Source organism: Zalophus californianus, chromosome 3 (genome assembly GCF_009762305.2).
Source record: "Zalophus californianus isolate mZalCal1 chromosome 3, mZalCal1.pri.v2, whole genome shotgun sequence".
Classification (NCBI taxonomy): Eukaryota; Metazoa; Chordata; class Mammalia; order Carnivora; family Otariidae; genus Zalophus; species Zalophus californianus.
Genome location: NC_045597.1, coordinates 33,333,540 through 33,357,176, shown reverse-complemented (window position 1 = coordinate 33,357,176; position 23,637 = coordinate 33,333,540). Strand labels below are relative to the sequence as shown.

Here is a 23,637-nt window from a genome sequence, read left to right as displayed (position 1 = left end):
TGACTTCTCCTCACCTGCCTGTGTTCTCCTTGGCTCCCATGGCTTCCACTACAACTTGTAAGGAAAAGATTCCTAAGAACTGACACCTCCGTCTCTCTCCTAAGCATGAGAGAGAGATCTACCACGGAAGTGGCAGTCCAAAAGCCATCTCATCATGACCAAAACTGTACTCAGCATTTACCACCCGAATAAGACAGGTTTCTCCTTCTGTTTTGCTATCCGGAAAAAAAAGGCAATCCTACCTCCTCAGGTATCAAGCCATGAACTTCTCTAGTTGGGGAGATTTCTTGGACTCCTCACTGTTACTCTCTGCCTGCCCCAACCTGATTATTACACCTGCCAGTGCTGCCTTCCAAATATCTGTCCAGCTGTCCTCTCCAGTTTATCGCCCCAGTGGCAGGTGGCCTTTCCTTAGCTTCTTGCCACCTTCCACCGATACCAACTTCTAATGATTCTGTTTCCCTGTCTCATGTGTTACCCCCTCCAATACCATCCGCACCTCACTGGAGGAAAACTTTCTCTAAGACAATCTGATCATGTCGCTCCTCCGTACCCTGGACACACCTGTCTTAAACTCTCATCACGCCCTACTGTGACTGCTGGTTTTCCTGTCTGCCCGCCCCACTCAGCAGTTCTGTACTGAGGATGGCTTGGAGCGTTCTTCATCACTACATCCCCAGGGCCTACACAGCTCGGTGCTAATAAATGCTTGTTGGTTAAATGAATGACACTGCTTAAATTCAAATACCTCACATTCTTTTAAAATGTAACATACAACGGTCAAGTTAAGAGTAATCTAGGGGCACCTGGCTGGCTCAGACAGTGGAGAGTGTGATTCTTGATCTCAGAGGTTGTGGGTTCAAGCCCCACATTGGGTGTAGAGCTTACTTAAAAAAAAAAAAAAGAGGGGCTCCTGGGTGGCTCAGTCAGTTAAGCGTCCAACTCTTGGTTTCTGCTTGGGTCATGATCTCAGGGTCGTGAAATCGAGCCCTGCACTGGGCTCTGTGCTCAGTGCAGAGTCTGCTTGAGATTCTCTCTCTCTCTCCCTCTGCTCCTCCCCCTGCTTGTGTGTGCTCTAACATAAATAAAATCTTAAAAAAAAGAGTAATCTATTTTGTGAGGCAGTCTATTGCTAGCATTCTATCCTTCTACCATCTTTTCTATTCTAAGGAATTAGAATATATATTTTTGAAAAGGAAAATAAATTTTGGAGGTTTTATTTAAAACTACTGCCATTTAAAGGTCTGGTCTGCAAACAAATATCTCATTTTAAACGTTTAAAATTAGTAACATGACATGTGACTGAGCCTTCTATTTTGCTACTCAAATAAACATTATTTTCATCTTTAAAACAACATATTTACTTTATAATTCTTTTTATTCTTAGGTATGAAGATTTTTATTGAATAATCTTAATCATGATAAACATTATTTTTTATATATTCTTTAGGGGTGGACATGTTTTCTGCAAAGATACAGCTCCTTATTATCTTTAACAGTTTCACTAAGCCCACAAATTTCATATTAGCAGTAGCTAATTTTGCCATTCAGGACAGGATGACTAAAACTCATAGTCTAGTCATTCTTTGATAGAACTGAGAAAGTACAAGGGCTGGGGATATTATTACCCCACTCCTGCTTACAACACCATTTTGATTGGTATATGGATAAAATAAACCCAAAAGTAAAAGAAGGAAGACACAGAGCATGGTCATAAGATACCCTGGTGTTTTGGACTTTCCACTGTCATTAATGATTTGTGTGCTAACACAAAAAGGATTAAGAAGCAAAACTCATTTTAGTAATTTATTTATTTAACGGAGGTAATAATTAAGCTAAAAAGCCATTACTTTTCTAAAGATATGAAAAAGATGAATTTACTTTTAAAACAAATTAAATAAGGTAACACTTTTTTTTTGAGAGAGAGAGAGAGAGAGAGAGAGAGAGAATCTTAAGCAGGTTCCATGCCCAGTGCGGAGCCCGACTCAGGGCTCAATCTCACACCCCTGAGATCATGACCCGAGCCAAAATCAGGAGTCGGACACTTAACCAACTGAACCACCCAGGCACGCCAAAATAAGGTTGTTAACACTTTTAAAACCAAATCAAATCAAATATGTACTGCATTGGTACCTGAATTCGGATCATTGTAAACCTCAGGTTCAACATGTTTCTACATAGCAACTCTCTAGGTTAAAGTAACATCTCCATAAATGAAAACAAGTGCAACACTTTCACAGCACTTTGTTTTTCATCCAGATGATTCAGGGTCCTTTTTAGAAAAGGCACTTCGATGCTTGTTTGCGGGGGTAGGTGATGTCCGCCACCCGCAGGCAGGACCCATCAGCCCGTCTGGGCTTTCACGGCACCGTGTATCAAGCTCACTCATAGCTTTCCGATCATGCTGCACATGGTGGATATTTGTGGCCACGGCTGTCTCCCCCACCACATTTAGAACTCCCTGCTGTCTTCGTCTTCATGGCGGACCCATTACTATGCAGAGAACCTCACACTGAATGAGCACTCAAGAGCCGCCTATTTAATTATTAATGCTTCTGGTCCTTGTTGTCTCACTGGCTTTCTAACAAAGTAAAATTTTAATAGACTCAGAAGAAAGACCAGTTCACATTAATGAAAAGCTTTAAAAATAGACCATTTAAAGTCCCTTGTTATCTTATTACTTCAAAAGCACCTGAATGACCGTCACTAGACAGGTAGGGACCGCTGGCTAGCCACGCAGAGGAACGCGCGGCTCGAGTGGAGAGGAGGCAGGCAGGTTCTTAGCAAACTTGTCTGAGACTGGGTGTAGGGTTCTAGAGAGACTGCAGTTTGAATCCCAGCTCCACTGCTTGTTCACTGTATGAAAATGGGTAAGTGCTCTAAATTTACAGACACAATTAAAATATGTCAAGCGCTAGTAGAGCTGAGCATCGTGCCCGGGATCTGGCAGGTCCTCAGGAAATGTCAGCTCTCTCCCATCTGTGGTCTCCATGCCTGTTCACAGCATTTCTTACTCCTAAACCACACGTACCAATGTCTGCAGTCTTCCTCTTCTCTACCCTCATGTCCAGTCAGATGGAGGGCCCGATGTTTCCCACATACCTTCCTTTGTGTTGGGACACAGAAATGCCCAAGTGCTCTAGGGTCATAGAGAGTTCTATCTGCCTGGGGAAGGAGGGTAGTCAGACAGCGTAACAGAACAGGAAACATGGAAACAGTTTGGAAAAGCAATAGAGTTTCTAAAAAAGTAGGAAGAAAGGAGGCCCCTAGGCAGGCCATTTCAGGTCGGAGGGTGGGGGGGGCGGGGAATGTACGATTGAGCTCCATAGAGTTGAGCACATTTGGAGATTCATGTATAGTTGAGGAAAGAGGCCAATTGGGATAGGGTCAGCAAAGGAGGTTTAACAGATGAATAGGAGTCAGATGAGAAGGGCCTTCCTTGTGCCCAGAGTAGGAAGGTGTCCCCAAATTCCCTGGCCATAACAGAAAGCTCCCACTGTGTTGGTTTGTCCTTTTGCGTCTCTCTTTATTATAGGGCTTTGCACACTTGGCCTTTGGCATGACTATTCATATGAATCTTATCTAGCACACTTATGGACCTGTTCACTGAGGATGGGGGCTTTGCCTCTTTCTGCCTTCTTCAAGAAAAAAATCCGTAATGCCTTAGACATGGAAAATGCTCAGTAAGTCTGTGTCTTGTTAAATCTGTCTACACATGAGTTTTTTTCAAATGAAAACTATGTTTTACTATTTTAAATGTATTTCTTTTAAGATTATTTATATCATCATTTTACCAAAATGATGATAAAGAGGACTTATTAAACAACAGTTAGCTTTCACTTAACTTTTTCTGAATTCTAAAAATGTTAAATTAGTAGGATCTGAAGTACAGAGATGACATGATTGTAGCTGCTTGTGATGCATATTTACTAAGGGGTGCACACTTTTTTGCCTTGAACCTACTGGTCACAATAACAACATATACCTGTATCAGTATTCAAACACACACAATTTCAATTCAACACTGAGTCCCTGAGGTGGGTGAGTCACTGTATTTACTGGGAATATAAAGCCGATACCCCTGCGGTAATTACACAACAGTGCACTGTGTTTATGTTCACAAATAAAAATGAGACAGAAAACCTGAGATTCACAGAGTGAATTAGCTTGTCCAAGTTTGCCAACCAGCTAGGGACCAAGGGCAGATTCGAACTCTTGTCTGCTGACTTCAGTGTAGCTCTATTTCTATTACAGTTTTCTATTTCTCAGCAAGTACCAGTATGCTCATACTTATGAGTGGTTTGGCCAAGACTTACCAACAACTTGTTGGGAGAAGATTTTTACCTGAAAAATGCCGGTTTTCTCTTAAGTGATTAATTATCTCAGCATCGCTAAGCCCCCTGTGTTTTATCTAACAACAAATCTAGACAGCAGGCCTGACACAGAGCTTTATACGAGTGAGTGATTTAATTAATGAAGACAGATGTGGAAGTATGAGCAGCACCCCACCACCTGATCGAGCAAGTACGAGACCTATGAAGAAAGGCCACTAATACGCACAGATGTAACAGAGCTCGTGAATTTCTTTGTAGGAATATCATCAAACCATTCCAGAATCTCACCCAGTTAAACAAGGTGTCAAAATTAGAAGCAAGAAATGTACGAATAGCAGTGACAAGCGATAAGGCAAGTGAAAAAGTGAAAAGGCACGGAATCTGCAAGCATTTCGGATAGATGTGTGTGTCTGAATGTGTGTGTGTGCACGTGCGGGCACACATGTGTGTTCCACAAATGCACCATCATTATTGGATATTAATTACAAAGGTATCATTCCTCCAGGGAAGAGCTAAATCATACATCATTTCCTCCATTTGTAAAAGGTAGGGAAGGACACATTTTAGAGACTTAAATCATAGTTGGTTAGTAACTTTAAAGCATCCATATGAGTTAACTTCTTTGACGTATAAAATTCAGGTAGGACTTACTTTTGAGAAAGTGAGATTGATAAGAAATGGGATTGCTTCACAGGTACTAATTTTTAAAATGTAGGCATACAGTTTTCATATGAATGGAAATGAATATCAGACAACACTGGCTAAATAAGCCTCACAGATTTTTTAGAGAGTAGGCTAGCAAGTTGGAATATAAAATACTCCCAGTCATTAGAAACTGAATATTTTTATATGTTAAAATTACTCTTTTAAAAATCTGGTTTTAAATTTATCATTATGTTCTTTTCTTTGTTCATCATTATGGCAGTCTTTCGCAGGACATTGATCATTCTGTCATGTCCCACATACCACCAGAGCGTTCTCGTTGACTTTCAGACCCTCTAAGACGAGACCCAACGTCTGGTTGTAGTGCACCATCTAGTGGCCACAGGGATCACTGATGCCTGAATGTTGCTTGCCTGTTCTGCATTTTAGAAATACTGTGACTTACCTTTTTAGAAAATAAGAGAACTGTAAACAGCACTACCAGATTCATAAGACTATGTCCTTCTAAAATTTATGTTTAAGTCATTTAATAAGCAACACAATTCTTAAAATGAAATGAGGGAAACTCAGACTACATGCTAGTCTTGTGTAACAAAGGTTTAAATGGCCATTAATCTAATTATACTGCATATTCATTTAAATACACTGTACACTGCTCCATGCAGAGGAGACACAATTTATACCAGTGAATAGGAACAATGTACCTGCTAACAACCACGTGTTCAGGGTTGCTGAGATATATATATTTTTTCTTCCTTTTTACCCCAGGCAAGTGTTAGTAAAGGCAGTCAAAATCGTTTGGGCAAGGGCGCCTGGGTGGCTCAGTTGGTTAAGCGACTGCCTTCAGCTCAGGTCATGATCCTGGAGTCCCGGGATCGAGTCCCATATCAGGCTCCCTGCTCAGCAGGGAGTCTGCTTCTCCCTCTGACCCTCTTCCCTCTTGTGCTCTCTGTCTCTCATTGTCTCTCTCTCAAAAAAATAAATAAAATCTTAAAAAAAAAAAAATCGTTTGGGCAAGACTTTATGTTATTATTCTAACCTGCAGTCATGACAATACATTTAAATCATTTTCAAATTTAAAAAGGAACTCTTTAGCATTTCTCTTTACTCTAAATTGCTAGTATCTAGAGAACGTTCCTCTTTTGCACTTCTCCAAACGTGTTTAATTTACTGTGCAGGTTCTAAATAGATGACTGATCGTGTACTAATAAAGCACAAAAGATCAAGTGTTAAAGGTAAAATTAACGTGACTTTATCAAGGGGAATTTCTTATTGCTACTTGCTCACCTCCCATAGCGTGCGTACTCCTCATAAGTCATCTGTTATAATCCCAAGCTCTACGTTCATTGTTATTGGTCACGCACAAATAACTTACTCAAAATGCCTGAAGCAAAGGTATGGCTAAGACACTTATTAAAAGCAAAGCAAGCCAACGTGAATCCCTCTTCAACTAGTGCTGATTTCAGTTTGAACACAAAATTGAGAAATCTTGCGTAGGATTATAAATCAGAAACACGTAAGGGCTCACTTTGAACCAAATTTCATTCTTTCTTTTTAAAAGGACTATTACTTGATCATTTAGGAGGCTATGTCTTACGGAGTAAATATCCCTCTGCTAAGTGGATGGATGGATTTGGCATGTCTTGGTCTGGAGTAGGAATTTCACAAGGAATCTGTTGATGTAGCTGTGAGATCAAGAAAGAGGGACTGGAGGTAGGACAGTTGGGTGGATTTTTAGCTACTGGTTAATGAATTAAGACCCACTTGGATGGAAGTCTCTGGGATCACATCTCAGAGCTTTTTCCTTACGCCTGTCTTACGTAATACCTGGCAAAAATGGAGAAGCTGAAGGAGAGAGCTAAAATACTAAATGCAAGGTGGGCAGGGAGAGGTTTCAAAGTCATTTCAACTTATTTGAAGAACAGGTCCAAGTCAATCGAGTGGATGCAGAATCATTATTTCCCAGACTTGAAAGGGCATTCGCAGCCCTCAGAATTCCGATTCTGCCCTGTATCTCCCACAGGAGATCATCTGGCCTGCAGCGAAATGTGTCCAATGAGAGGAAACGCACTACTCCTGAGAGAGCCGTCGCTGGAGGGACAGATCCAACTACCCACACAACATTGCGTGTTGAGGTTCAAAAGGAATCAGTTCTAGGTACAAGGGATGGACTAGATGTAGACCTCAGTCGTCTTTGATTTAGGACTTAACAGAGTCAACTGCTAAAGGACTTAATACCATTTTTACATTTTAAGAGATGCCCATTAACAAGACCTCTTCCCTCAATTTGCGGTGTGAAAACGTGAGAAGACACAGTGACATGTTTGAGTATATCTAGAAAAACATGGCTAAGAGAACTGAGGGTATGTGATTTGGAGAAATGAAGATGCCAGCAGTTAATGATCGGGTTGTGAGGGGCACCGGGGCCAGGGAGTGAAAATAAGAGCTTTGGTTGAATGGATAGTTGGAGCTATTCCATTCAACCAGAAGGTACTGGGAGCCAAACAAGGCCATTAAGAGGCAATTCAGTACTGATGACATGAGGACTCTGCCCTCAGAAATTTCACCCAGCTTGTGTTGCAGAAGAACAAGCTCACTGCCGTGGGAACAACACTTGACCAGGAGCCACAACTGCACAAAGGGGATAATGACATCTGCAGCCATGGGTGTTGCGAGGATCAAATAAAACCGAAGATGTGTACGTGTGCAGAAAACTGCATCGTAGTGACTTGTTCTTTGTGAGGGATGACACCCAAGGGATTCCCGAAGTTAGGAAACAAAGAAGACTCTGTGGCATATAAGGTCCATGCGGACCCTATGAGTCTATGATTTCATCTTATTAATAACCCAAGCTAATTAATTCTGCTTCAACATTCAAAGTTTATATTGCTTTGCATTATAACGCATACATCATGTCTGCCCTACTTTCATAGTATATGTTAACTAACCTATACGATGGAATACCTTAATGCCATGGGGTTAGATCCTTTACTAGTTCCTAATTAAACCTTCTCCTCTCATCCACTGTTCATCACTTGGATAAATGGAATAGAGGTGTCTCTGTACAAATGAGGCTAATACGTATTTCAGAAAGTTCAAGGAATAACTCAAAATACATGAAGATTTACCGAAGAAAGCTTCCTCTTTTTTTTAAACAGAAATGCTCCCGTTAAAGGTGAGTGATAGGACCTGATCATACTTACGACTGTGATCTGTGTTCATTATCTACTGACAGGACGGAACATGCTTCTTTGACTCTCATGTTTTTATACTCATTCTTTGCCTAAATGGTAAAGAAATTGATTCAAAAATAGTGCCGAAGAGATAGACGAAAACCTCTGCTGGGGAAGCTCAGAATCAACGGAGAGGCAAGAATCTGGAATTAAGTAGAAAAAGGAAAAGGACTGGGAGCAGGGATGAAAGATGAAGAGGCAGTTTGTGAAACCTGCTGAATTATTAGAAGTATTCAAAGTATGTTATATGTTAGATGAGCAAAAGTAAACTCCAGATTCTGCAATGTTTTTTGACTCCAGACCAGCCTCCTACACCAGAACTTCATCACACACACGCACAAATGATGCCCTGTCTTGATGTATGGAAGTCATGGCACAGTCTCTGCAAAGCAGCTGCAAACCTTCTGCTAACATGACTAAGTAAACGGCAATGAATGCTGGCTTACATGATTTCGCTACCTTGGCCAGGAAATGGTGTTCACAGTGTGGCTATTTTAAGATCTTTGAGACGGCAGTACTATTCACATAGCCCAACGGGAGTCTGTTACACTTGAAGTTTCCAGGTAGAGGTAGGTGTTGACATCGGATTCCTGTCAAGAACAGTCACCGGACTCAGCTTGCGGGATCTGCGGCACACTGCTACCAGGAATTACCAGGAATGTGTGTGAATGAATTTGCCTCTTCTATCTGCTTCTTTGAGCTTCACACATTCCAGTCACTTTTCCTAGAAAAGGTAGTGTAATTGTGGGGCCCTCTTTCCACCTTTAGTCTCTTCCCAGAGCCTCCCACTGGTGGCTCCCAACAGGACCCAGAAGCCAAGGAAGCCGGGGGTGCCGACTGAGGAACACACAATGCATAGGATGGAAGAGGTGGGTAGGGGGCTAAGTAAAGAGTCACTAGGTTATTTCCTGGGTGGGTGGATGGATGGATGAGTGGGTAGATGAGTACATGGATGGGTATATGGATGGATGGAGGGGTGGATGGATGGCTTGGGGGTGTCTGGATGGTGACAGAGTCAGTAAATCATGTGCGATCTCCATTTCTTTCTCTGTAAACTGAGTATTAAAAAATCCTCTCTCTCTCTAAAATGCCAGTGAAAATCAAATGGAATCATATGAAAATATTTTTTTACACTCCTTACAGTGCTATATATGTGTCAATTTTATTTTATTTATTTATTTATTTATTTTTATTTATTTTGGTTTATTTGTTTGGTCGTTTGGGGGAAGAGACCGAGGGGGGAAAACAGGATTTGAGTGATGCTTAAAATGCTAACTTTAAGAGGATAAAATAATTTTGTTCAGCTTGTTCTTCAGTGTGCTTTGTGGACATTTTAGAATCTGAGAAACCAGACAATGGTTAAGTGGCAACACTGATTATAAAAAAGGCTGGATCACTGTGTCCCACCATCGTAAACGTCCTTGAGACCTAGAAGACATACTTCATTGGTTGCTAAGGTTCACTAAGACTTAAGCCTTTTTCAACTGAGACAGGGGAATGCACTCCCCTCAGACAGGAAGTAAACTTCAGATGGCTATATAACGAGCAAGTATAAAACACCATTCCAGCGCACTCAGGACCCCGGAGTCAACCAGTGGCCCCTTTGGGACTTTCACTGAACCTGCCCCCGCCCCACCCCAAGTGAGAAGCCCTGGGACACTGTACCTGTATGTGTCCTTCGGTGAGCCTTCAGGTGAGAACTTTTCGTGTATACTTTGTTGCATCCCTCAAAATCACATCTGTGGATACGCCGTTTTCTGGAGTCTGGGGATTCAGACCGTCTCTGGCGTCTTGTGCTCTCAATGCTAAATGGTGAAATTGAACTGGAAAAAGAAAACGTGGAGTTAAATGGTGAGCAGCAGAGCACTCTGTTTTGGTTCTAGTGGCATGAGACCTCAGCCTCATAGGCTGTCGCTTCCTATAGACTGAAGGCCCCATGGCCGCATTTCCCACCAGCACTTTCTTGGACACGCTTTATTTCTTAATCTCGAAGGCAGGCAGCTTGGCCTATTTCTGATAAAACACTCCTCTAGAGAGAAAGACATGCTTAAAACAACAAGACAGAAACAAAAACTAAATAAAATCAGTGGTAGGTGAGTAGATCCTCCTCATCAAAAGAAATAAATCTGGAACCCTTCTGAATGACACAGAGATTATTTTTGGAAGCTCTGCTACAGACAGACAAAATGAATGCATTTAATAAGTAACACGGGGGTCTGAACTGCACGTGACAGCATATAAAATTGAGTAAAATCACAAGGTACATTTCAAAACAAGTGAGGTCAGGCTGAAAGAAATGACATCAGTACATCAATAACATGACTCATGACAAGCTATTTCTGTTTGGTAAAATGCACCTGACATTTAACTTTTCCACTTGGTGGTTTTTCATGGTGAGGAATCAAGTACATTGTATTTAAAGATTAGCTGTACCACCGTTATGAGAAAAAGTTTTTAACTATGAAATCTGGCCCTGACTTGCACGTTGTTTAATCCTAATGCCACAGTAGAAAAACAGGATTAGTTTGTAACGTCAGGTAATTGATTAACATGTACTTCTTCAAACCTTAATCTCTTTTGATTGAGGTAGAAATGAAGAATATGACTAATCGTTTTCAGTTACCCATGAAGTTCTTTACTATTATAACAAATACAACACAAAAGGAATCATCCATATTTCTACTGTAAAGAATTTACCAGTTTATATTGACATATTTTCTTCCAGCTTTTTCACGTTTTGATGCTTTTCAAAAATATCTTTTATTAGTAAATTACCTCTTTAAAAAAAAAAAAACTGAATGACTCTGAGCAAGAGTTCTTTGAAGAAAGTGACATTTAAGCTTCACTTAAGCAGATTACAGGTAAAGGTAAAACCCCACCCTTGTCTTCCTTCCTCTTCCTCCCAGGGAAAACCTGTCATCGGTTTTCTTTAAATTCTTCCAATTCTTTCAAATTATCCCTACCTACACGTACCCACGGTCATAGAAACTCCTAATACTGTTTTGTTATTTAAGAGACATATAAATATCATCATATCGTTCACATCATTTTGCAAATTGCTCTACACTTGCCTTTTGCTTACTCAACATTAAGCATGTGAGATTATCCACGTTGATGCCAACACTGTCGTTTATTTACTTGAAGTGCTATATCCACAACTCATCCATTCTAAGATGATTTTTTTCATATTTTGATGTCTCTAAAATGTAAGATACTTCTTACAACTGAAGGCTTGTCATAGTTTAACTGGCATAAATTTTTTCTGTATTAGTAGTACATCCAGTAATGGTGCATTTTACAATATGTGCTATTTTAACTTGGATCAGGGGTTGGTAAACTTTTTCTGTAAATGGCTAAATAGCAAATATTTTGTTTTGACTTTGAGAGTCATGCAGTCTATGTTGTAACAAATCAACTCTGCCCTTGTAGCATGTAAGTAGCTACAGACAATATGTAAACAAGGGAGTATGGCTAATGTTCTAATAAAACCTTCTTCACAAAACAGTGGGTTGTTTTGGGGGCCAGTGGTTGATGCATGACTTAGATTAAACATGGAAGTAGTCCAGTGAATATTCATCCCGGAGTTTTAAAGTCTATTTCCTAAGTGATCAACATTTAGATTATTTCTAATACTTCACTATAACATTGCTCCAGTAAACTTTTTTCCCTCAATGTTTCCTTCTTCATATGTGCCTTTTAAGTTTTCAGTGTATCTTCTCACTTGTACAAATAACAGATTCAGCAGCCAAAGCTTTCTATTATTAGCTAAGACAAAATATAAGTGGTGTTTATCTACTTGTGCCTTAAGAGTTTTATGCAAGATCTTTATTAGTAGAATGAAAGAAAATATGGGATGGATAAGCCACCTTTTCCAGCTTCCTATGAATCAATGTGGATTTGTGGTTTTCCACATAACTGACTCAGTTGGAGCGACTGGAGCCTATTGTGAAAAAGTCAAAATAGCGCTGGCCCACTGGCTTTGGTCACTCTTGCCAAGGTATGCTCTAGCATAGGGTGGGTTTCTTGTGAACCAAGCTGTACGCGTGTGATGAGAGGGCAACAGTAATTCATTTCTTGAATATCTAGTCATGAAAATAAATATGGATCTTGGCACTTGGGGACCTCAAAAATAGAGATTTCTGTGTCGTGATATGTTTGACAGCTTTTAAATCAAGAGAAGATGATATGGTATCTGTTTCCTTCAAATTATAACTTAAAGTCTTCCATCAGAACGGCTTGTGCTATACAGTACTTTCTACGCACTAATAAGTGTAAATGTAACTATGCATAATCACACACATACATTGTTTTGCCTGCAGTTTATTTTAGCTATTTATCTTGCTGTGTATGTGTATATACAGAGAAAAGTAAAAAATAAATCTGAACTTAAAACCAAGTAACCACTAAGCAGGTCTTTAAGGGACCAACAAAGTGATGCTGCTCTACAGTCCAACAATCATGGAACCATTTGGCAGGTGGTTAAGGAAAGCAAAGGCCACAGAATGGCATGATATTACTTCATCGAGACTCCTGAATTTACACCAAAAAAGGACACGTTAGGTGCATGGCCTTCATGCTACAAAACCTCACACATTGATTTCCTTCATTTTAAGGTAAAATATTTTAGGACATTATGAAGCACAACCCCCTAAAGGTATCTACGCAATAAAAATTAAGAAAAAAAATTTAAAAAGCTATGTGCAACCAATAGCTGTGTCCAGCAGAGCTAGCTTGGAAATGCTCTCCAATGGGTAAAAATTTTTCCCTAGCTCCCCTTTTAAAATGGCAGAGGCATCCTCAGAAGATGCTGAAGAAACTTGGGCGAGGTTATGCCTTTTTGAACCACTTATGTGATCTCTTTGTGGGAAGGTAAGAAAAGGTGCACTGAAGTAGACAGGGATCAAAAGAGCAAAAGAACTTAACACAGAAAGATGAGAAGACACTCCAAGTCCGTGTGGGACCGCTGCTCTGCTGGGGTCCACGCATGAACCCACAGATGGCAGGCATTAGAGGGGAAAGACAACCAAAGGTGGGGGTTTGGTCAACCCAAGGCCACGGCAGAAAATGTGACAGTGAAGGTACTGGTGCCAAGTATCTCTAGAGCCTAGAACACGGTGGGCATTCAAGCAATGTTTGCTAAATTGAATGAATGAACGAATGAATGAATGAATGAACAGATGAGTGTATTAAGTCAGGTATTCCTAATTTTTAACTTAATATAATCAATCAATTAATCCTCAACTGGTTAATTAATCCTCACCGGGATTCTTTTACTGCAGGTCTTCAGACCATGGTCACTCTTCTTCACTCTTACTCTCACTTCCCTAGGCTTCATACTTAAAATACTATACACAAAGTGGCTCCTGAATATCAGAGAGTCTGGGTGATCGCTAAAACCACGTGTACATAAGTGTCTCAGCTCTTTGCCCTAAATTCAAGAGGACGGCATTCTAAAGTATGGCTTACAATTAAAATTCTCAGTGGCCTTCCACTGAGATCCCTCTGAACGTGCACAGGATACCGGCGAATGAACAAAAACCTCCCCTTTGACCCCAGTAAGCATCTGGTGAGCAGGGGTGGTGGACGGCGATCTCGCTCTCCGCAGTCTCACCCTGCCCTGTCCCACCCCAAGGCTCCCAACGCAGGGGGCGTCTGGTAACAGAAGAGCTATCATCACTCTTCGGGTATTTCCATTCTGCCCTCTGCTCTCTGAGCAACGTGCCCTTTGTCCAGAAGGCCCTTCAGGTATCCCCAGATACATGCAAGCTGCTTCTGTGCTTCAAAAGCTGGTCTTGTTCTGAAGATGGAAATGCCGCGGACGCCAGCGCAGGATTCTTCCAATAATCCTTCGTGATAAGCTGGTACGATGAAAATGGTAGGGGCACAACACTTGCCAGTGTGTTCCCAGAGAATGTACTAAAGGCATCTGCACAGCTCAAAGAGGCCCACTCCCTTCCCCAGAAGGTTAGACCGTTTGGAGGAGTGAATGAGCGCCTGAGGGGGCCTCACAGGCACTGCATTGTAATAATTAGATCCAGAGAGAACAAATGAGTGAATCATGACTTCTGTTGCACAACAGTCCCACTTGGAATGGCAAGTTAAATTAGAATTAAACCCAGAGAGGCTCGAGAAGTCACATCCAGGAACAGCTCTATTTAAATAGAAGGCACCGCATGGCTGCCATGAAAGAAATTAAGGTTAACTGTAATCAGCAGGTAATAAAAGACCATTTGTCACGTGTGACCTTAGTGTGATGAGATGCCCTTCACTGAAACTAATGTTTCTATAGTTAAAAAAAAAAAAAAAAAAAAGCCAGGACATTCTTCTAAGGCTGAAAAGAGAAGGAGAGGACACGCACATCCCAAATTTTAAAACAGGAGCAGAGAACAATGGAAGAGAAGGTGCTTGAGCACGTTCACACGTTCAGTCTCAACAGACCTCTAGGGAGCAGGCTGTGGATAACACGACAGCTGACATTTACAGAAGGCTGACCATGCGCCAGGCTCCGCTCTAAATGCTTTAAGCTTCAAAGCAACTCTGCAAGATCAGTATGATTCGTGTCCCTCACTTAGAGATGGGGAAACGGAGGCAGAGAAGTTAAAGCCAGGATTCAAACCCAAGTGGCTGACTCTAGGACCCAATCTTAGTTCTTACTTTCTATGCACTCAGATACGGCTAAGAGCAACCAGCATAGGATAAAAGAGGAAAATGCAACAACATAATGTGTATCATTTAGTTTCCCCCTCGGCCAATTATAGAAAAAAAATAGCACATAAAAGCATTCTTACATGGAGTCTGCTACAATAAGGCGTATGCTTTTCTCTTGAGAATTTTTTTTTAAAGATTTTATTTATTTATTTGAGAGAGAGAGAATGAGAGATAGAGAGCACGAGAGGGAGGAGGGTCAGAGGGAGGAGCAGACTCCCTGCTGAGCAGGGAGCCCGATGTGGGACTCGATCCCGGGACTCCAGGACCATGACCTGAGCCGAAGGCAGTCACTTAACCGACTGAGCCACCCAGGTGCCCCTGAGAATTTTTTTTTTTTTTAAGATTTTATTTATTTGACAGAGAGAAAGACAGTGAAGAGAGGGAACACAAGCAGGGGGAGTGGGAGAGGGAGAAGCAGGCTTCCCGCTGAGCAGGGAGCCCGATGCGGGGCTGGATCCCAGGACCCCGGGATCATGACCTGAGCCGAAGGCAGACGCTTAAAGACTGAGCCACCCAGGCGCCCCTCTCTTGCGAATTTTAAGGCAAACTGCTTTATAAATACTGCCAGTCGAGGTATTCAGTAAAATTACTATTAATCTACCTAAGAAAACACTTTCCTAAGTTGTTGTGAAAAAAATATTTATGGCCAGGGAAAAGTTTTTAGAAGGCTGAGTCTGGCAGTGGTATGCGATTATGTCTCCCTTCACCGCGGCCACAGAACTAGCTCCTTTCCAGTTTATTCACCATGGCACCGAAAATGATTGTCAGTTGGCTGCGTTGACAGAGTTACCTTAAGGGAAGGGGGAATGTTCAGTTTTACAAATATACTTTGTACTGTTCTTGAAAGTTTATTTTCAAATTATTTTGGATAAGGCAGTACATATTACTTACTGGAATTGTGAATCAGTTTCTGCCACAGAATACAGGTAAGAACGAACCACTTCCTTGTTAGTAAATCAAACACCACGTTGGGAATGAAATATCATGTCCAGAAGCCAAAAAAGAAGTTGATGAGACTTTCAGTTAACCAGGCATTACACAAATCTTGGTCACAGAGCTTCTGTTCAGGTGGACAAGCCCGACATTTGCACTTTTTTTTTTTTTTGCAGGCTTTTTCTTAGCCAGTAGATGGCTCTCAGAAGCAGCAATCTCTGTATTCATCTTGCCCTACGATAACAGATTCTAGCTGCTATCAAACCACATCAGTGTCTTTCCTAGGATATTAATTGGGGAAAGGGTGCTATTTAGATACACTCCCTATCTAATCCCCAGAAGCTACGTCCCAAGGCAGATTCACCAGCGGGAAGTTTCTCTTTCCCTGCGGCCTATGGTTTCCTATGGAAAACTACTTTTGATAACAGATTGAAATTGTAAGATTAGCAGTTGTCAACCTTTCCAGAAGCTGTGACTAAGGCATTATACTACTTCACTTCAGATCTGGATTCAATAAAAATAAGTCAATTTTCACAAAATGTGTAAATCAAGAGTAATACATTTGCTAAAATAGGTCAACGAGCTCAATCTTAGCATATATTCAACTAGATTTTGGCACTTTTTTTTTCATATGAACAGACTATGTCCAAAGTGTAGTTCTGATTATTGTTTTTTGTTAATAAAGAAAAGCTCCTACTAGTTACAGATAATAGGTTTCTGAATGAGCTTTTTCGGGGTGGGTCTGTGGCTAGATAGTATATCACGGTTTTTACTTAAATATAGCAGCTGCTACTAAGTGTTCTTCATCACTTGCTAGACCATTAAAATACTCAAAACTGCTACAGGCTTATCTTTCTGCTCTTTTTTTTTGATTCACCATATTTTAGCGAGTAAGTTCAGAAGCTGTAAAACAAAAAGCTTAAAGAGAAAACAGGAAAAAAATGAACCATTAATGGCATTAGCTGTAATTGGTTTTATTGTCAAACTTATGATGAATTTAGATAACAAGCTGACAGGGGCTTGTTTGTTAACAAAAGAGATCCATTTTTGATATATGGTATCTATTCAAAATAGTTACTTTGGGGGAACACCATATGCCTTGCAAAGACTTTACCCCATAAAATCAATTCATAATATAGGTTGAAACAAGTGTGGATTTCTGAATTACACTGGACACTGAATAGAAGACACATAACAGTACTGAAATATTCAGATGAACTTGTCGCAGAATTTCTTCAGAAAACATCAGGGTTTAAATTATGTTTTATGCCAGGAGTTGTAGCTGGATAGATCATTTGAACCTTAAATTTACTAGGTTATTATTTTAATCTCAATTTTTAAAAATTTTTATTTTAGTTCAATTAATTAACATATAATGTGTTATTTTAGAGGCACAGGTCTGATTCATCAGTCTTGTATAATACGCGCAGTGGCTCATAACATCGTACATGCCCTCCTTAATGTCCATCACCCAGCTACCCCCTCCCTCCACCCTCCTCCCCTCCAGCAGTATTTTAATCTGAATTTAAGACAGGCCCTGTCCTCAGTTTGAGGACTCAAAGAATATGTACACTCAAGAATACAGATACAATCTTAGGCATGCCTCTCTTGAAGCAGGCATGTCAACAGATGCTTGAAAGGGTGAAGGGTAAGAAAGGAAGCAAGGAGTTTGGGGAACACAGTCAACCTTGTGAGGACTTAAGTGCAGACACTGGAGTCTCACCATAACACTGCCCTAGGGCAGAATTTTACATAAAGAAGTTAATTTTTCTCTATCAGAAGCATCTTATTATAAGGCAGATTCACTAACAAGATAGCCCTATGGATGTACCCCAGGCAAGGGCAGTATATAAAACTCTGTTTTATTTTTTAAAGATTTTTATTTATTTGAGAGCGAGCGAGTGGGCAAGCATGAGTGGGGGAGGGGGGATGAGGGGAGAGGTGGAGGGAGAAGCAGACTCCCTGCTGAGCAGGGAGCCCAACACAGGGCTCCATCCCAGGACCCCGAGATGGTGACCTGAGCCGAAGGCAGATGCCTAATTGACTGAGTCACCCAGGTACCCCGAAAACTCTGTGTTTTAAATATTAAAATATATCTAAAATGTTTCAAATATACAGTTCTAGTGAGATATTATAATGCAACCATAAATAAACTTTTGAAGTGACCACCAAAACAGGCCTCCATCTATTTTATGTTGATGGTCTATGTTACACTAGAGGTCTATGTTACACTAGAGATTTCTTTTATTAACACTGAAATTATATCAGTTAACTATCTGGTACTTAAGCGTACATAAATTATTGAAACAGTTTTTATTGCTCCTATGGGGATATGTAAATAACAATACCAAGTAGATTTCACTGGTATTGTTGCACTTGAGTTTTTGTTGGCCAAAAGGGCTGTCTGGTGCCACAAACAGGCATTTCGCCTAACATCAAAATAGCATGTGTTTGAATTTTGGAGAAAAACAAAAATCTTCCCATTTATATGAAGCAACATTTTACCTCTTTTTTATTTCCTTTCCGGAAAGCTTTACTTAATCTTCGAATACTCCACCCAATTAACATTGCAAAGATAAGAAAGTATATTAATGTGACCCACATTCATATTTGGAAGATGAGGAAACAGGCTCAGCAAGTTGATGAATTACCATACCACAGCCACACAGCTAAAGACTGGCAGAGTTGGAACCAGATGCCCAGCTTCCTGACCTCTTGAGCTAGGATTTTTCTACTCTCCAGCGAGGTTGTAGAAAGATCTGTGTCATAATTTTTACTTAGAATGAAGGAAAATCTGCTTGGCTACACCAATATTCTTTTTTTCCCTTATCAACTAGACTCAAATCCCCACCCTGTTTACTTTTGTGCTTTGGCCGCCAGGAAACTCAGCCACAACAGCCTAGGATTTTGTGTGTTTATTTTCTACCTTAATTGTACAACTCCCAACCCTGAACTATATAGTTTAAATTTTATATAGTAACTTTTAAATGTATGTCTCACAAATTTCTTTCTGCACTAGGTGGACTATTTATGTTAAACAAGGAAAACAAAAGAGCAGCATGGACTTAAAAACAGAGAAAAACATGTGAAATTTGAACTGGGTTTTAATATACAGACCCCTAAATTAAAGTTTTGTGATCAATAAGCTCACATTATTATCTTTAAGAAAAAAAGAAAACAAGAAGCCTAGTTTTTGTTGCTACTCCTACAGAAAAAGCATAGACCATAATCGGAAAATCTAGATAAGAATTATAACTTGCAATTTATTAGCGATGCTTTTTTAGACATTTAATCTCTTTGATTTTCAGATTCCCATATTTCAAACGTGGAGCTGTTAGAACGATTTCGCCGAGAGTCATGTAAACCTGACTCAATGTCCAATATATCTTCAACACTTAATCTTGGGCTCCTTCTTCTTCCTTTTTTGGTTAATAACTTTAAGATATACTTCACGTATGATAAAATTCAACCTATAAGGTATACAGTTCAGTAGCATTCATTATATTCACAATGTTATGGAACCACCACCTCTGTCTAGTCCCAGAATATTCTCATCACCCCGAAAGGAAACACCATACTCACAAGCAATCATTCCACTTTCCCCCACCCCTAGTCCCTGGTGACTACTAATCTACTTTCATCTCTACAGATTTGCCTATTCTGCACATTTAGTCGGAACAGAATCATACAGTATGTGGCTTTTTGTGTCTGGCTTCTGTCCTAAATTTAGCATAAAGTTTTCAAGGTTCATCCATATGGTAGCATACATCAATACTTGATTCCTTTTCATAGCTGAATAATATTCCATCGTAGAGATATAACACACTTTCTATTAGTTGATGAGCTTTTCCGCTATTATGAATAGTGCTACTAGGAACATCTGAACATTTGTACAAGTTCTTGTGTGAGTGTTTTAAATTCTCTTAGGTATATATCTAGCGGTAGAATTACTGTGCTAGATTGTATGTGCTAGATTACATGGTAGTTCTAGGTTTAATATTTTGAGAAATTTTCAAACTGTTTTTCCAAGTGACTACACCATTTAGTAATTTCACCAGCACCGAAAGTTGTACTATCACCTCATCCTCACCAAACGTTGTCTGTCTTCTTCATTTTAGTCATCCCAGTGTGTGTATCTTATTGTGGTCTAGCTTTGCAATTTCCCTAATGACTAAGAAGTTGAGTGTCTTTTCATGTGCTCATAGACCATTTGTTGATCTTCTTTGGAGAAATGTCTCTTCAAATGCTCTGCCTATTTTAAAGTTGTGTTGTCTTTTTATTGTTGAGTTGTAAGATTTCTATTTATTCTAGGATACAAGTCTCCTATCAAATATACGATTCGTAAATATTTTCTCCCAAATCTGTGGACTGTTTTTTCACCTTCTTGATTATGTCCTTAAAGCTTGGATTAAGTGCAATTTAATACTTCTTTAGCCATTATATGTGTTTGCTGTTATATCTAAGAAGGCTTTAACTAACTTAAAGTCTCAAATATTTACTCATGTTTTCTTCTAAGAGCTTTATAGACTTAGCTCTTATATTTAGATCTATAATCCATTTTGAGCTAATTTTTGTGTAAGGAGTCTAATTTCATTCTCTTGCATATGGGTGTACAGTTGCCCCAACATTGTTGAAAAGATTTTTCTTTCTTCATTGGATTGTCTTGGCACCCTTGTGAAGATCAACTAACCATAAATGTGAAGGTTTATTTCTGTATTCTTACTTTCATTCCATTGATTTATATGTGTACAGTTTAATCCTAGTACCACACTATTTGGTTTTATAGCTTTGAGGTAGTAAATTTTGAAATTGGACATGGTTAGTCTTCCAAAGTTGTTCTTTTTTTCAAGACTGATTTTCCAAGATTATTTTCATATGAATTTTAAGATCACTTTGTCAATTTCTGCAAAAGAAAATGCAGTTAGAATTTGGGTAGACATTTCATTGAATTTATTTACCATTTTGTGCAACGCTGCCATCTTACCAACGTTAAGTCTTTCAATCCATGAAATGGGACATCTTTCTATTTAATTTTTTTAAAATGATGCTTCATAGTTTTCAGTGTTACAAGATGTTCAGTGTTGAAGACACTCCCTTCTATTCCTAATTTGCTGTGTGTTTTTACCATGAAAAGATGTTGGATTTGTCAAATGCTTTCTCGGTACCTATTGAGATAATCATGTGGTCTTATCTTTTAGCCTATTAATATCATGTATTACATTGATTGATATTCCTGTGTCAAAGCAGCCTCACTCCTGGGTTAAATCTCACTTGCTCATGGTATATAATTATTTTTATATATGTTGCTAGATTTGGTTTGCTTATATTTTGTTGTGGGCTCTTTTTTTTTTTTTTAAAGCTTTTATTTATTTATTTGTCAGAGAGAGAGGCAGAACACAAGCGGGGGGGAGCGGCAGGCAGAGGGAGAAGCTGGCTCTCCCTGCTGAGCAAGGAGCCTGATGCGGGACTCGATCCCAGGACCCTGGGATCATGACCTGAGCTGAAGGCAGACGCTTAACTGACTGAACAACTCAGGCGCCCTGTTGTTGTGGGCTCTTGAGTCGATATTCATAAAGGATTTTGTTGTGTAGTTCTCTCATGATGTCTTTATCTGGTTTTGGTATCAGGGTAATGTTGGCCTCATCAAAGAAGTTGGGAAGTGTTCTGTGCTCCTTCTTGACTTGGTTTTCGTGATATCATGTTTACACCAAGAACCGTTCCTTACTACGTTGACTGTTCCTATTTGCTAATACTTACCCTTTCTTGGCAGCCTCAGTTCTGCTCTTAGCCTGCTTCTATGGAGCTGATGTTTCTGACATACCTATGCTATTGGCCCTACTCTCACCTAGAACTTCTCATATGCCATTAAAGTCTTGGGGCAATACTGTCCACTAAATGCACAATCCTGGCCTATCCCTATTCACCTAAGAAGAAAGGTTAGACAAAAACTTTGCAAGCTTTAAAGCATCAGGCAAATATTACATTCCCAATTTCACTCTTCTCCATTTTTGGTAAAACATTATCTATAGTTCCCAGGATCAGAGTGTTGTTAGATATTACTGGTAGTCTCTTAGATAAACAGTGTATGGCACTGTCTTAGTAAATTTACTGTGTACTGTAAAATATTGCAGGTGGCATGATAATGACTTATATATTACCATACGTAAACCTAGAAGATCATCACAAAAAATTACATAAAGGTAGGATACATGTTATTGGCAGTCCTGGAGTTGACAGATAGCTGAGAAAAGTAGCTCATGATGGTTAAATGCCTGGGAAATAATAAGAGTTTTAGTCTACACTTCTTCCTGCATCACATCTTCCCTCTAGAAAGATGAAGAACCTTTAATACGTCAAGATGGCAATACTCAATCTCTTGCACATATGTACTAATGATTAAAATATCATTTGCACTGTTGGTATTTTTTTACTAGGCTTTTTCCTACTGAGAAAATCAGTAAGATGAGAGAGCTTAAATTAGTAATAGTCAACTGTATAGGTATTTTTCATCTTAACAACGTTGATTCAATAAAATAAAACAACAGGGGTGTCTGGCTGGCTCAGTTGGAAGAGCATGCGACTCTTGATCTCAGGGTTGTGAGTTCAAGCCCCATGTTGGGTGTAGAAGGCTACTTAAATAACTAAAACTTAAAAAATTAAAAAAAAATAAAACAACAAATATTTTCTGTGAGTTCACCATAGCAAAGCAAGTGGGCATCAAAGGCATCCTTCAAGAGTTTTATAATCTGGTGAGATATAGGACTTGGATATTTATCTACCTCAAGTAGATGAAAAAGACTCAAACCTTTGCCAGTTTGAGGACCTGTGGAAGTCTAGCTCCCACTCTGTAAAGATGTATGTGGATTTCTGGGAGGTTTATATTTTCTGGACCACCTTGCTCTCTAGCATTAATCCTGATGCTAAGAAACAGTACATTCTTCAATTTTCACATCAAGAACAACCACATAAACTCATCTGAGTGTTTAGAAACCCTTTTCACTATAGATGTTGACAGGCTCCTGGAGCTTTGGCTCTCTGTTCCTAGTGTTCTCTGCATTTGTAAAATGCCTTTGGCTACCTCTGTGCTGCTCACTGGTCCCATCCAGCCTCAAGCAATCCTTCATCTCGCTGGCCCTCTCTCCCTCCTCTTTTCTCTGGTTGCTGCTCCCACCCCCAGCTCGTCTTTATTCAAGAGAAAAACAACACATTCCTTCCCTTTGTGCAGGCAGAGCAGCTTTCTCCCACGGAAAGCCTTGAGGCTACTGTTATATAGGAGGCTCTGGTTGGGAGGTGGGAGCGGGGTTTAGCTTGCAGTCCACCTCCAAGCACTTCTTCTTTTTTTTTTCTTTAAATTTTTTATTGTTATGTTAATCACCGTACCTTACATCATTAGTTTTTGATGTAGTGTTCCGTGATTCATTGTTTGTGCATAACACCCAGTGCTCCACGCAGAACGTGCCCTCTTTAATACCCATCACCCGGCTAACCCATCCCCCCACCCCCCTCCCCTCTAGAACCCTCAGTTTGTTTTTCAGAGTCCATAGTCTCTCATGGTTCGTCTCCCCTTCAATTTCCCCCCTTCATTCTTCCCCTCCTGCTATCTCATTTAGACCCAAAGACACCTCCAAGCACTTCTAAGGACACATTTTCCACACCAAGAGAGTTTTTTTCTGGAGGAACTTGTGCCAGCTCTTAAGATAATAAACATTTCTCCAACTTATTATGTATGCAAATCATAATTCCACAAGCCATAAAAATGATACGTG

At 39.9% G+C, this 23,637-nt stretch overlaps 1 protein-coding gene across 7 annotated transcripts in view; it reads right to left on the bottom strand.

The window, feature by feature from the left end:
* The window catches only part of KLF12 (Kruppel like factor 12), a 518,537-nt gene that overhangs the window by 17,809 nt on the left and 477,091 nt on the right, over positions 1 to 23,637 (bottom strand). For all 7 annotated transcript variants that reach the window (XM_027589983.2, XM_027589986.2, XM_027589987.2 and 4 more), the window contains one exon: positions 9,896 to 10,053. In XM_027589983.2, coding sequence (XP_027445784.1) covers positions 9,896 to 10,053 — 158 coding nt within the window. The remainder of the gene's footprint in view (positions 1 to 9,895; positions 10,054 to 23,637) is intronic.